This window comes from Castor canadensis, chromosome 12 (assembly GCF_047511655.1).
Source record: "Castor canadensis chromosome 12, mCasCan1.hap1v2, whole genome shotgun sequence".
NCBI classification, from domain to species: Eukaryota; Metazoa; Chordata; class Mammalia; order Rodentia; family Castoridae; genus Castor; species Castor canadensis.
Genome location: NC_133397.1, coordinates 128348652 through 128364431, shown reverse-complemented (window position 1 = coordinate 128364431; position 15780 = coordinate 128348652). Strand labels below are relative to the sequence as shown.

The window sequence follows — 15780 nt, the reverse complement described above, 5'->3', positions numbered from 1 at the left end:
TGCAAACACTGTTAGAGTGAATTGGTTAAATGAATTACAGTACACCAATGTAACACATTACCATGCAGCTTTACAAAAACAAAACAGGCAGTAATGCAAGAGCAGGGAAACCCTTATGTGCAGACAAAGGAGCAAGGAGCACAGCCTCATCTCTGGAAAAAAAGCGTGCTAGCAAAGACGAAGTGTGCATGTATCACTTGTATATATGTTGTGCAACTCTGGAGAGACATAAAAGAAAGAAACAGCAGCTGTTTTTATTGGGAAAAGAATGTGGCTGCAGGTCTGAGTGAGAAAGAAGCCTACACCACCTCCAGTGTGAAGTGTGAGTGGGAACTACAAGCTGGCAGAACAGCACACAGGAGGCTTTGATGATCTTGGATGTGCAACTGAGGCTCATTTTTTTCTCTCTGCCGCTATTACAAATACAGATTAAAATACAGACCACGAGAAACCTAAGCAGAGGGTTCTTTTCTCTTCTATTACAAATTAAATTGACCCATGTAATTGGAAATCCAAATACTAAGTATATCATAAATTACCAAGTTATGAAGATGCCTTCATCCGTTTCAAAAATAGGCTGTATCTCTCTCACCACATTGCAAATATTTTGTCAGACTGAACTTCCTGCTTGGATACAGAAGGACACAGGAAGCACAAATGCCTGCTAGGAGTGGGAAGAGCCACGGTAAATTCCACACTCACAACAAAGTCAGGGAGTTAAAGAGCCCAGGCTCTCATTTCTTATGCACAGCGAGCAGAATTGCTTCCTGCATTTGAACCTGTGGTAACATGACACTATTATAAAGTTATTCTTATTAGGCTTGTTTGCTTGTTTTGAGCAGTTTGGTGAGTATGAACAATGCACTTGACAGTTAAGACCTCCAAAGCAAGTCAACCACTCAGGTCACTTTTATTTTAAAATGCAATCAGGAGATCGCACAGGCCTCTGATGGTACACCCAACAGTTTTGGTTTTGAGTTTTTTTGTTTGTTTGTTTGTTTGAGGCAGGGTCTCACTATATAGTACATGCAGACCTTGAACTCACTATGTAGCCCAGGCTCAGTCTCTCTACTTGCTGGGAATACAGTCATGTACCACCATGCCTGGCTGCAATAGTTTTTCTTGGGGTTTCTTTATAAAATAAAAAAAGTTTTTAAATGTGCATTTACAGGTTTTTTGCAAAGACTGAAGTATGAAAAATTTGGATTGTTTGGCACAGAATAAACATTCAAAAATGGATGCCCCTAGCTTTTTTCTTTCCAAGTGTTGAAACTAAATTAAATACAACCATTAAATTGAAGAGTTAAGTAAGCTCTGATCTGACCTCTGTTTTATAGGTTACTCAGTATTTTTGAAGGGCCTCAACAGTAAGAGCAGGGACAGGGAGGGAGATCTTTTTTAAAAACACATAAACCTACCTCAAAGAAAATACAGCTTTTAAAGTTTCCTAGCCTCATGGAATCCCATGGAAACAGAGTAAGTGTCCCAACACAAAGTAATCTTCCCCTGTCAAATTTCACCCAACACACAAAAGTAAAATAGTAACAATAACCCTAAATATAAAGATAGCCATCGTGGGAAATATTACTCAAAAGATTGTGTTACCTCCAACATGAAAAGGTCTTCAAGGCAGCGGAGGCCTCTGGTCTGTTTCTGGAATGTGGACACCACCACACTGGTGCACTCCTTCCCCAGGACATCCTGACTGCACACAATGGCCACTGACAACAATTGAAGGAGCTGGCTATTTCCAAGATGGAAATTTTACTATCTATAGACACAAATCTCCCTATCTAAGTGGAGTTAAATGGCACTTGCAAAGAATCTACTAAAAACAAATTTGGTTACTAAGCACATTTGTAAAAGTCGTAACAGAAGCCACCCATGTTTCCCACTTAAAACCATCTACAGGACTATTTTTCATTGCTTTCCTGAAATAGAGAAAAAGGAAGCTACACAAACAGGAAAACGCCATGCCAGAAAGCAGCTGGGAGTGACCCTCCATACATGGACCGTCCATACTAACAAGGTGTCTCTTCTCCTCCTGCCCTTGTCCTCCACATCCAGAGCTGTGACACAAGGGCCTGTGTCACAGCCCTGCCTGGCCAACCCCCAGCCCCATTAATGCTTGTACTTGACCTTTCCTCTTCTCAGTCACCTCAGAGTGGGCCGTTTACTGTGTGCCTTGGTGCCAACGCAAGCCTTAATCACAGAACTGAGCCAGCACTGCTATGACCTTGTCTGTCACTGACTCCATCCATCACTGACCCCAAAGTCACGCTTTATAGTGTCATGACTTAAAACCATATTGTACTTTACCCTAATGGTCACTTTGTAAAGCCCTGCACCTTTCAATCCCATGACATTTCTTTCCAGGTGGTCTCCCTGCCATTTAGATGCTTCTCCAGCTCTTCCATCTCTGTCTCTTGATCTCACATCAGCCCCTGTGCACTCTGCACACAGAGTCAATGTCACCCTCTCCCATTACCACGAGGCCAAACTTCTCCATAACCCCAACATGCACCCTGCCTTACACTGTCATCAAACCCTCTAAATGACAACAACAGTCTACCACGACCATACACAGCTTCAGCCTTACATTACATCTCTAAGCTTTGGCTAGCCATTATTTCTAAGGACCTTCTAAATGGCCAAGACCCCCATCACTCTCAAGTCTCCTTAAAGAGGGCAGCTCAGAAGAATTCTAACAATTTTGGGAGGCAAGTCATTTCAGAGGATAATGTTCAATTCTTCAGTCTGTTCACCACTCATAAATATGTACAAATACGTGGATGACAGACTGCTTTATGATTTTAATTTCATTTTCCAATCTTAAAATGAGCCTTGTTTGTCTTCATTTGGTTCAGTCTATTGGTGAACTGAAGTCTCACAAATGACTTTTCTACCATCACTTTCCTCACACAGCAAAGGTTCTCATATACTCAAACTACTTCAAAATTACTTTATGAATGAATTTATTCATAAAATTCAGATTGTAAACATCAGCTGTTTAAGTTAATATTTTTATAATGTTTGCTGCCAAGTAAAGCTTAAATTTTTAAGAGAAAGATAGCTTTTGGTGTGACTTAGTGGGAGTGTTTAAACATCAAAGCATATGTAACTCTTCACTGGTATGCATCACAGGAATGAGATCACATGGCCCAACACACGTCAGAAGGACCCTCTGCCCACAGCAGCCACTCTCCACGCATCCTCCTTACCTTTCACTTTTGCAGTCAGCACTTCGGCAGCATTCTGAAGGTCAGCAGAATTGAGGTTCTGATGCTTATGCATGACAGATTTTAAAACACGAAGAAGTTCGTCCAGACGTATATGAATGACTTCTTTAAAACAATCTTTAAAGGGAGAAACGCATTTTAAATTTGCTTCCAAAGCAAAGTCCAAGGTACAAAAGAGCATGTGAAGCGCATTTCCAGCAGAGAACACTGATCCCACAGTTTTTGCTTTGCTGGTACCCATTCCTGTTTAACTGCTAAGATCATATACAATCGCATAGCCTTTAGGAAATCCATCATCACTCTTATTCATTAATGATCTCCAAGCCTCTCACAGCAATGGTCAATTTGCACTACCGTTTTAAGTTTTCTCAGTCTAACTCTCTCTCCAGATTTCCCTTGAGGGAGCTATGTAAGACATTTCCTGTCTTACAGTTTGATCATCATTGCTGTTCTCCCTTGTGGTGCTGGGGATGCTCCCAGGGTCTTGTGCATGCTAGGCAGGCACTCTACCATTAAGCCACACACCTATTATCATGTATTTTAATATATGACAACGAAGTTAAAAGCCCTAAAAAGTCTGATATGTTAATCAATATTTAAAAAACAAACAATTTAAGTTTCCACTTACAAGTGATTGATTACATTAATTAGTTATGGGAAACCAGTAATTCTCAGGTATGTGTGTAAGGACCATCATTTGACTTGCACATTTAAAAATGTGACAGAACTTACTCATGATTAAATGCACATTTCTTTAATGAATTGTGGGGCTTTTTAGAAAAACTGAATTAGTTGTCAATGATGAAAATGGGGGATCATTAGAAAAATTCAGATTTCTGCCTACTCTTGAAATAGCAGATCTCATTCCACCAGGCCCACCTTCCTCCTTGGCCACAGCAGTTGGAACAAAGCAGCCCTGCCCACATCTCACTCCAGCCCGCTCTGTTCATTACACCTCGCCCTGGTCAGCCTCTGTAAATAAGGTGACCATACAGTTTATCATCCAAACCAAAACACTTCTGTGAGTAAAAAGGAGGGTGTGACAAATAGTCACGCTGGTCAGCAAGCACATATCTGGACCATCATCTCACCCAAACCAGAACACATCATCACCTGACCTTTAGAACCCTGAAGCAACCTCAAACATTCAGAAAGACAGCCACGTTAACACATTAGTCTGTCATAATTTTTCCTTTCTGTAATCTCACACAGAACTACTGTTTGATAATGGTTAGTATTCATTAAATGCTTAGTAGGTGCCAGGCACGCTAAAAAACAAAAATATCAATTTTATTAGGTACATAATCTAAAACTCTCCATTATTCAGATGAAAAAATTCAGGCACACCTAAATTTACCAAGTGATTGAACTGTGGGGCCAGAACTTGAAACCAGGACAGAAAATTCAAGAATTCACACTCTTAATATTCATGCTTCCTATGTAAATAGCTTAAAAAACAAAAAACATTGTAAAATAGTGTTATAATTACACAAACTATTTTTTCATAAGGATTAAAAGACAATCACTACAAAGAAAGGCTATTTATACGATAAAAACAGAATATTCCACTACTACTCACAAATATTCTGCTCATTAACAGCACTTCTGAGAAAAAGGCAGAAGTGTGGAGAATATAAGGAGCAAGCAAGGCGGTACAAGGAAGGGGCTGGGGTCTCAGGGCCCGATTCCGGGCGAAGTGCTGAGAAGGAGTCCAGTTGGAAACAGAGAGAACACAGGGCCTTCTGGGAGAAAATCTGACTCACGCACACCAACAAATTTTACTAACACAGAAAGGGGCACAGAAGAATAGGTACTTGCCTAGGTAACTCAGGAAATGAGTAGTCTGTAAGACTACGGGCAAAGGAAATGCACACGAGTACTGCTGTGGGGTTGAGAGTTTTGTCCACTGGAGTTTGGGTTAATAATTCTGAACCTGCCATACATGTACACTGGTAATGTATGACTCGGTAGACTGACAGGGGATGATGGGAGCTAGGTATCTTACCACCAGGACTGGAAATTTAGAAATAAACAGGGAGAGGAGACTCTAAGAGCCCAGGTAGTAATGGATTAAACCTGGATACTTCAGTAAGAGCTAATGATCAATTTAATATGGATGGCTAGATATAGAAATATTTATAGATATGTGTGTATGGACCCCTGGATTACTATACACACATGATTTCTTTGCTCTGTGAGCTGAGAAGGCCTAAAAATGACAACCCAGTAGTAATGTATGTACCCAGCATCCACATCTTGGCTTAGAGCCTTCTAATACATTCTCCGCTACAAGGAACCAGAGCTCCTTGGAGAAACAGCTGATTCTAGAACAGGGGAAGGAAAGAAGGAAGAACGGAAGGACTGGAGAGAGAGAGAGAGAGAGAGAGAGAGAGAGAGAGAGAAGAGAGAGAGAGAGAAAAGAGAGAGAGAGAGAAAAGAGAGAGAGAGAGAGAGAAGGAGGAGGATAAGGAGGAAGGAGGAGAAAGGAAGAGAAGGAGGAGGAGGAGGAAGGGAAGAAGGGGGAAGAGGAAGGGGAAGGATAGGAGGGGAGGAGGATGACCAGTATGTCAAAGGTGTACAAGAGTTGACTTTCTATGGCCAAAGCTACAACAATTTGAGTAGTAAATCTATAAAATAGTATTAGCTTATAACCTAAAGCGGAAAATAAATATCTGTGAGTTCAAATTGATACAAGTGATTGAATAAATTAATAACTGCAGCAGGAACGAATTCCTTGTGTAAAAGGCACTAAATACTTTGTGTAGATACTTTGCCTCAAGGAGGCAAAGTGTAGCTCCCTTACGTGTGCACAGCGACTTCCTCCAAAGAGAACAGTCTGCATAGAAGTACAAAACAGTAACCTTACAGTGGAGAAACTTGGCCAACACTATTAGACAGCTGATCAAGGTCAGCAACAGCAGCGATAAGTCATGTTGGCAGTAAGTCCCCTTGATATGACATGATGAAAACAGTAGTGTACATCTGTGGTTTCCTCCCAATATTCCATTGCCCCAGCCTAATCATGAGAAAAAACCCAGAAAATTCTAACTAAGGGGCTCCTACCAAATACCTGAGCAGGACTCCTTGAAAACTTAGAGACAAGGAGGAGTAAGGAGACACAACAGCTAAATGTAAGGTAAAGCTGGGTGCCCTGGCTCACGCCTGTAATCCTAGTTACTCTGGAGGATCGCAGTTTGAAGTCAGCCTGGGAAAACAGTTGCAAGATCCTACCTTGAAATAAATCCTTCACAAAAAGCAGCTGGTGGAGTGGCTCAAGAGTTAGGGCGCCTGTCTAGCAAGCTTGAGGCCCTGAGTTCAATCCCAAATATCACCAAAATAAAAGTATTGTGATAGAATCCTAGAAAAGGGACATTAGTAAGAATCTATCAAAATTTGAACTATGAATCTGAGTTAATAATAATGCACCATTATAATCAATTATTATAAGATTTTGGTTCATTAACTCTTAACAGTTACAAGTTGTTAGTAAATAAAGGAACCTATTATTCCCATAGGGCAGGGCCCTATGGGAACTCTATCACTTTAGGAATTGATGCATGGTGGGGCTTTTTCCCACACATATAATATTTTTGATTCCTTAATTTTTAATCTCTAAGGAAAATATGAATATCCAGTTTAAAGAATTATCTTAATTAAACAAACAGTAGCTATTTTGTTTATTCTGTAACTATAGATGGTAGTAGGTCTACCTTAGTTCAGCCAATCCAGTACGGTGGTTAAAAAAGCACAGCTTCCACAGCCAGACCCCCTGACCCTGAACTCCAACTCTTGGCTGAGAAGCTTCAGGCCAGTTACTTGGTCTCTCTGTGCCTACTTCCTCACCTATGAAAAGCAGATGATGAGAACGACTTCATAGAGTTATTAAGAATACATGAATTATAACACATGAATCACTGTAATGGAGGCTGGGGTGTAGCAAGCCTGCTTTAAACATCTGCAGTCAGTAACTATCATCGTAGGCCGCAGTCGACATGGGTTAATGACATGGGTCAGCAATGGCATGGAATCTAGTTGCACTGACATAAAAGAAACTCCTGGGGAAATAATATAACTTGAGCAGCAGTAAGAAATAATTACAAAACTTCCAACTTGCTGTCTTATTCCACTTTTACACAACAGTCTCTTCTTTGTACTATAGTGCAAGTATATGCAAGTGATTCTGTCTACTCACCAAGCTGAGGCTGAGTGATGATCACAGAGCTCTGCTTCACTGCTTTTGAACCTAGCCTATGTTAGTGCTACAGTTTGAATGCTGGATGTCCCCCAAAGGCCCCTGTGTTTACAGGCTTGGTTCCCGGGGTGGCACTATTGTGAGGAAGGCCCTGCTCAGAGATTATCAGGGCTCTGGGGATGTGTCCATGAAGAGATCTGTGACCCCCCGTCCCTTCTCTTCTTCTCTTTTGCTCCACTGCTTGTGATATAAATGGACTGGTTCCACCATGTGCTGCCACCATGATGTGCTGCCTTGCCACAGGCCCAAAACTATGGGGCTGGCTGATCATGGACTGTGATTTTGTTATAATGACCCAAAGCTAATTAATACAGTTAGTCTTAGAAGAGAAAAGTCATTCTTATCTTTTATTCTAATGTTCACAGTAAGACCTATAGATATTAATATACTTAGAAAATTCTGTCAGAATACTTTGTCTCATTTTGAAGTCTCAGGCTTGATTCTGAATGAGTGTCAATGACAACCATCAATATTTAAAGTCAATGCTTGGTACAAAGCAAGAACTTCAATATCTTAATGGCCTAAATGCCTAAGTAAGTCAAGGTGATGAACTGGTGTTATCAGAGTCAAGGAAGTGAAATATGCAGAAATCAGTGTTTAAAATTATGAAATATTTTACAAGTCTGTCAGTTTTAATTTCTAGTATGGTCAACACTTCTAAACAAAAACTGTTTCCCACACTAGAGACATCACAGGAAAACCTGATACAGCTTTTCCTAATGGCTTACTAACCTGAAGCTTCCTTTTGCCTACAGGGAAGCTCTTGTAGGAAATGGACTTGACTGAAAAACAGTAAGCTGTTTATAACACAGTTCAGAGGAGCTGCAAATTGCACTATAAGTAACTGCACTGCCTACAAGTGAGCACACTCCCCAAGTCAGTAAGACAGTAGAATGAATGTTGAAGAAAACATTAATGACAACAGTTCATGAGTTCTCTCTACACTGGGCAGAAGGGTCAAGGGCTTGCCCATCAAAGCATCCTAATACTCCATGGCATTCATAAATTAGCAAGCTCTCAACTGCCTATGGCATAAATGGTTTTAAAAAGTTACATCTTTAACAATGTTCTTTTTTCATTAGAAGACCTAAAACTACCTCAAATTCTCTTCAGAGGCAAAAGCCTCTGAAACTGAAAATATAACTTTCCAAAACAGTGCAGGAGTTTGAACAGCTCTTCACTAACATTGAACAGTCCTTCCCCACACAGTAGACAAGGAGGAAGTAAAGCAAGGTGGCTGCTTGGTGGGGGTAGGCACAGGTGCACGAGAAGAAACCTGGGCTCCACTCCTCCACCTGCCACACCCCTGACACCAGCACACACAAGACTTAGCTACTCTGACTTCAGATTCACCATTGACAAGAAAGAATTGGTAAGAATACTGTTCAACCTACCTTACAAGGTGGCTACAAGCATCAATTAACAGAAGCGAAAGTGTTTATTGTCCAAATCTACCCAAATCATGATCATTACTAGTAAACCTGCAAGGCATTCGAACTGAAAACCTTTGAAAAGAGAAGTGTCTCACAGAGAATTACGTTCAAGAGCAGGCCCCACCATGTTCTGATTAATGAAAAGAAACTTTTAAATTTCATTTTATATATAAAATCTAAGTCAGTAGACTGCATGGAAATAAAATACTCATTGTGAATATATTACATAAAAATATTTCTAGACTTGTCAATTAAATGACAGTATTTAACTGAGTCCTATCACTGAAAACAAGGTGATTTTTAAGTGTCATAGTGGCCACATTACAAATGCAGTTTAGTCTGCACTGCAGAGGAGTTACACGTGTGAACATAACAGAGTCCAACCCAAGTCTCTGCGTGAACTATATAGAGCACCGGAAGAGGACCTGACCTTTGCTTGCTGTCCCTAGCCCTGTAATACTCTTGGCAATCTGAATTTACTGTCATGCCCTTTATTTTCTGCTTCATTCAGCTTATCAAGTGAGAACAGATCAGCCAGCTCCACTTCTTGGTTCTCATGCACTAACACAATACTGCACTGTTTATATTGCAAACACTTCATGGAAATGCTTAAGTAAATAAATGAAAAAACCAGGAAAACTTGATTTAAAAACAGAAAAGAAAAACTAACAGTAATTTTAAAATCAGTTGTGTTAATTCAGCTTAGCCTCTAGGGAAAGGAATGAAAACAGCAGGAGGGAAAAAGCAGCAGCACTTATCATTAGGAAACTTCTAGTTTTTGCCAAAGTGAGTTTACAGGATAAAAGTGAACCCTAAGGAACAGCAACGTTCTTTATCCAGTGACCTGGGAACTCTACAAATACCAACAGCAACTTTTATAATACTTACTCAGAGCTTTGCAAAGATGAGCTCATTATATCTTTATAAAAACCCAATGATGTGGTACTGTTAGCTCCTTTAAATAGATGTGGAAACTGAGGCACAGAAAGAAATAGCAAAATAGCTTGTCCAGAGTGCAGACTACTAGCAAGCAGAAGAATGAGGACTCTACCTCAAGTGCTTCTACCTCAAAAATTTGGGGTTTTTGTCTTCCTTCCTTCCTATCTCCCTCTCCCTCCTTTTCTTCCTTCCTTCTTCCCCCCACTTCTTTCTTTCGAGACATGGTCTCACTACATAGCCTACACTGACTTTGGGACATTCTATGTAGCCCAGGCTGGAGTCGAACTTGTGATCCTCCTGCCTTGGCCTCCCCAGTGCTGAGATTATAAGCATATACTACCACATCCATCTTAAAATTTGTGACCTTAGTCACTATGCCACATGGCAACACAGTTAAAGAAGTCATGGCTTAATGTGCAGTGTGTGACTGAGCAGGCTCTAACTCCCTCTGACTCAGCCAGTTGTCACTGTGAGTGGTGAACCAGTACAAGTATAACCAATGAACTACCTGTACTCATACTTCACTGGTCAGGAAGTTACAGCGTAGTGACATTCACACTAACTTCTCCTAAGTGGTGCCTGTTAGCAGTCACTTCTAAAGAGGGTAACTTCTAGGAGACAAAGCAGGACACACCAAGGCCGGCAGCTTCATGTTTCTAATATCTCAAAGAATTTTTGGCACACTGTGAGGCTAAAATTAAGAACTATCAATGGTAAAATTAACACCCACTGAAATTTGTCTGAACGCTTTTACATAACCTCCTGTACATTCACCCTGGGAAAAATGTGAGTTGATCCACATGGCAGGATTCAAGTGAAACTGCAAATTAATCCAAAACCACTCACTACATGTTATGAATGGTATTAAATTTTAAGCCCAACTGTTCAATTTTTGTGTGTGTGTAGTACTATGGCTTGAATCTGCTTATACCTTGAGCCACTCCACCAATCCTTTTTTGTGATGGATTTTTTCAAGATAGTGTCTCATGAACTGTTTGCCCGGGCTGGCTTCAAACCACAGTCCTCCTGATCTCTGCCTTCTGAGTAGCTAGGATTACAGGCATGAGCCACCAGCACCCCTGCACGTTCAACAAAATTTGCTTTAGAAAGCTAATGTACCTCCTCTGACTACAGTTCTGTAAAATCTAGGATCTGGAATTCATCAGAAGCTATCACTTACGTGCGGTAAGGGTCATGTTTTTACATGATTAAATATGCTCTTGAATTTGAAGGCATTTTTTTAACTATCTGAAACTGGTGACAAGTTTGTATGTTCCTTTCTAGCCTATTCAAGTATCACCATCCCCCAAGAAAAAGGAAAGAAAGAACACCAGAAAAACACGGCACCATGCTAACCACAAGATTAACTTCTACTAAGATCCATTTTAAAATAGCATTATACAATCAAAGCGAAAAAGCTACAAGAATTATTAGACTTGTTTCCTTTCAAACATATTTTATGATGTTGACTGATACTTGCAAGCACCAAGCAGCAGTAAAATAAGGTATTCTGCACTATTCCTTCTGGTCTAATTGAAAAGTCTTGCACTCTTCAAATTCCCAGATTTTGGGCCTTTTTAAACCATGTTCCACTTGGAATGGATAGTACGCCAAGCTAGACATACTGTGAGTCTGTTACTCAGAACACATTACTTCTTGAGGAGAACCACAAGCCTGAATTAGTACTCACTCTGTACAAGTTCACCTACGTTATTGTAATTAAACAAAGTACGTATGTGTAAGTGAATACCTTCAGCAGTATATAGTATGTTGTAATGTTCATAATGTACACTGACCACACTGGCTAAGATCTAAAGCTTGGAACTCCACATCTGCTACCAGTATGGACTCTGGGAAAATCTCTGGAGTGAGCACGGGACAGTGAAGAGCCAGATGCTCTCACTTATCCTCTGAGTGAGAAGGGACCTCTCACATTAGGCTCTCCATTTTTAATTGTAAATCTTTAAAACCAGAGAACACCTGCACGTGTGTCTTATCCCTGCATGCTCCTGCTGAGAGCACAGAGCTCTCTGACAGACAGACAATCATTGTTTCTGATCCGGTCCTCAACCAGTATTGCTTGGTATGAACTTCATGGTCCTCCCTGGGAAACTTTCATGAACACCAGGATTTAAGATCACTATCATGAAACTCTCACACATACATCCAAGACACTGGGGAAGGGACATGCGTAAAATGGGTCATGACTGGAAACAGCATTCAATAAAATGAGCATGACTTAAGTCACGTTCCAAAGCTACCAGTACAATCTAGATGGCATGTGCTCCTTCTAGAGCTTCTCCTGCCATCCGTTACTGCAAATTTCATCAAATTGGATAACCCAACTGGAAAATGACCCCTGGTTCAAATCAGAGAGGGGAAGTTACAACTCCAAAGACAAATCAAGGAGGAGTCTCAAATGGACTCCTATCTCTGTATAAAATTTTCTTATATTTGCTTCTTGTTCTGGTATCCTTTGAATGCTATAGAAATGAAAAACTATTTATAGCTCAAGAACTCATCTTAATATCATCAATAATAATAAAGACCAAATGTCTAACTACCAGCACTGTCTGGAGAAATTTGTGAAATGACAGAATTTTCTGTATCTTCAACCTCCAATATGGAGCCCCTGGCATGTGAAAGGTGGCTACTGCAACTGAGGAACTAAATTTTTAATTATAATTAAACTTAAACTACATCCAGGCCAGTACAAGTCTTAATAATCCCAAGAATGCAGAATTAGCCAATGAAATTGTGGAAACTGAGCAGTGTTTTCACAGCACCTGTCACATGAAGCAGCTGAGCTAGCATGAAAAGAATAAACTATTCTGCATTAATGAGCTCTGGCTCCAAATGCAGCTACTGCTTATCAGCAAGAGACTGACACAATGATGTAATCTCAGTTGTACCTGCACATCATCTGTGAAATGGGCCTTTGTGGGACAATGATGACATTTCTTTGGGTGTGAAAGACTCTGTAAGATGAAAAGCACCACATACAATTTTGGAGGATGGGAATCCCTTGTCCAAAATGCTTGGACAGGAAGTGTGTCAGATTTGGGAAGGCTGGCATAGGCATTAACCCAAAATTCAAAATGCTCTGAAATCTAAGACTTTGTGACCTCCAGGGTGCTCAAAACGTTTCAGATTTTGGGTTTTAGGGTCAGAGATGCTCAGCCTACACATCATCCCATACCTAGTTTGGGGAAAGGAAGCCACTGCTTCCAGAAACTGATTGGGAAGCTGTTATCTAAGCCCAGCCTCAACAGTATGACCCAACAGCAGAGGCAACAGACAGATGACTTTGCACATCACTGTCTCCTTACAGCTGAAGGATCACAATGGCATTCCGAGCAGAAAAAGTGACATCATGCACAGTCACAGCCTTCATTCTTAAGGGCTAACTTTTCAGCTTTTTAACAGAAAACAGACATGAATTAATAGGTAATAAACAATGCTAAAAAACTGACACCCCTCATTTTAAAGAGGCAAAGACAAATACTGACAAGGCTCCAAAAAAAACCAGTGAAACAACTCTGCTGTGGTGCCACTGTCTACTGCTGTGGAGCTAAGCACACAAGTGCAGGAACAGTTCTTAGTACACATGGCCACATCTGTAGGCTCCTATGTAATTCCACCTTAAACTGCTATGGCATTTGAGACATTTCACCTGTCTCCTAAGACCATATCTGCCACAGTACTTATAATAACTAAGTAAGTGAGGAGCAGCCTGATATTCTAAGGAGCTGAAAATTTCTGGATTTTGATAACAACGTTCCAAAGACAGAAATAACAAGTTCGTGTTAAATTTCAAATAGTTTCTAACACAACATTCATCCAGTCTTTGACTCTTTCAGCCAAACATTAAAATCGATCCAAAGTAAATAAGTAATGGCGATTCCCTGGCACTGCACACTAGTAGAAACCGTTCCATTTTTAAAGGTTAATTTACCAGGCTTTCAATTACTCATGATATAATCTGTAAGTATTTAAGTGCTGGCTTTCTTATTAAAGGATAAAGCCCATAAATATTTTTAAATTAAATTTCAGTGAGTATATTCCTACATGTATCCTTTCCTTTCAAGGGATAGACTCCCGTGTCTTACACTACCACCATCTTTCTCTTTTCTCACTTAGAGTCAGCTGTCAATCCTCTTCCTTCCTAGTCTCTGAACTGTCTACTTACAAATTAAAACTCATATAAAAATTTTAAAGCTAGTGAATGGCCCAGCTTCCTTTAAATTACCATAATTTTAAATCTGTGAAATAAAGGATTACTATGGATTTTAAAGGATATAAATCTAAAGAAAATAAGTAACAAATAGAAATTCTAACTAGAAATCTTATATTAATTAAAACTTACTTAAATTGGTACATTAAATTATGCTTTACCCTAAACTGAGGTAAATGATTTGTCAACTAATACATTAGTTTACATTATTTTAAATTTTACCTTAAAACGTAGCTACCAATGAACTGTACATCAAAAAGAATAAATTTTACTAGACATTAATTTAAAAATAAGTTCAAAAAAATAATGCAGTTAGAATAAATCTTGATTATGAAACTATGCTTCTCTAAATGGATGGCAGACACATCATCTGGGTGAGAAATCTATCACCAGGATAGTAATGATTTAGGATGCCTCTCCCCAACTACAAGTTACCTCTTCACTGCCATTTAATCAACTGTAATTAAAATTTCAGAACCGAGGTATTAAAATTAATGGGAGTGTGAAGCACTTTTTTCTATTATTATTTACAAGAGCTCAAAAGAACAACATGTGATTACTGTTTTAAGGAAAATTCAAATACTAAAATTTTGAAGCTTTACTTCTATTCCAATTACTTTGAAGGTTTCAACTTAAAAATTATAGTTAGGTTAGAAATAAACTCTTAAATTTAGTACAAGTACAAATGTACTTTTGGGGTATGTTTTCTAAAACGCGTATCAGCAAATAAACATTTAACTTATACACAGGAAAGTTTGTTGAAATCTAAGTTTCAACACCACCAGTAACACTCACTTTCTGGGTGTGGACACGGCAACCGAGTCACATCTTGTACTCCTTACACACCTCTAACTCCACAGAGAAGAAGGCTGCCATGACCACTTACCTCCACAGCAGGTTACACATCAGCAAAGCAGAATTAACTTGATTGTTAAGAAGATATACCGAAAGCTGACTTAGGTGAAAGTGTCCACAATGTAATTAGAACATCAATCTGCTTGTTAAACACCAAATCAGTGCCTTACCATTCACAAGGTCCCAAATTACCCTATGCACAGAAACTGATGTTTTCTTTCTGTGGTCTTGTTCCCTCACACTTCACAAAGCTTTTTATTGTGCATTGCACTGTTATCTGATACAAAATGGTTTATACTGTGAACATCGACACTTGGGGGGGAAAGTCGTAAACTGCCTAAAGCAGGAATGCCCTGCTCCTACCACTGTGTACACACTTATCTGCAGCTGACCTGGCATTTAAATTCTTATAAAGTATCCAGCAAGAATGCTAAGAGAAAACTATTAGTTGACAAACCTGAAAGAATAGCTTCTTTCAAATATAGTAACACATGGGAGAACTTCCTGATATCATTCACCAACTCCTTGATGTAATCCGGATCAAAAATGGAGCTGGAACTTACGGACTTGAGCCCCATTTCAGAAGCTGTAGCATCCGCAGAGAGCTGGGCTGGTATCCAAACACGTTTGTTCTTTGCTTTTTTCTGTTTATGAGCAATCATCCTCTCATTAAACAGTCAGAAAAACGGAAATCCTTAAGGGAGCAAAAAAAAAGCAAAAAAGAGAAAGAGAAACATAAATATCACATCAGCCTAGAAAACATTACACTAGGTTTTCACAAACAGCTCACAGTCCACCTTAATATTCCACTTTTTAGATTTTTAGTAG

The 15780-nt window shown here is 39.6% G+C and overlaps 1 protein-coding gene across 9 annotated transcripts in view; it reads right to left on the bottom strand.

Moving 5' to 3' along the window:
- Positions 1-15780, bottom strand: part of Arhgap29 (Rho GTPase activating protein 29) — a 67372-nt gene that overhangs the window by 39863 nt on the left and 11729 nt on the right. For 6 of the 9 annotated variants that reach the window (XR_012439999.1, XM_020163940.2, XM_020163939.2 and 3 more), the window contains exons 2-3: positions 15410-15646; positions 3222-3356 (exon numbers count right to left, since the gene is read on the bottom strand). Coding sequence is in view for 8 of the 9 variants with exons in the window: in XM_020163940.2 (XP_020019529.1) it covers positions 3222-3356; positions 15410-15614 (340 nt within the window). In the remaining variant the exon portion in view is untranslated. Of the gene's footprint in view, positions 1-3221; positions 3357-6949; positions 7083-15409; positions 15648-15780 lie in introns of those variants that run through there. The other 3 variants (XM_074050953.1, XM_074050954.1, XM_020163941.2) reach the window with 3 other exon arrangements.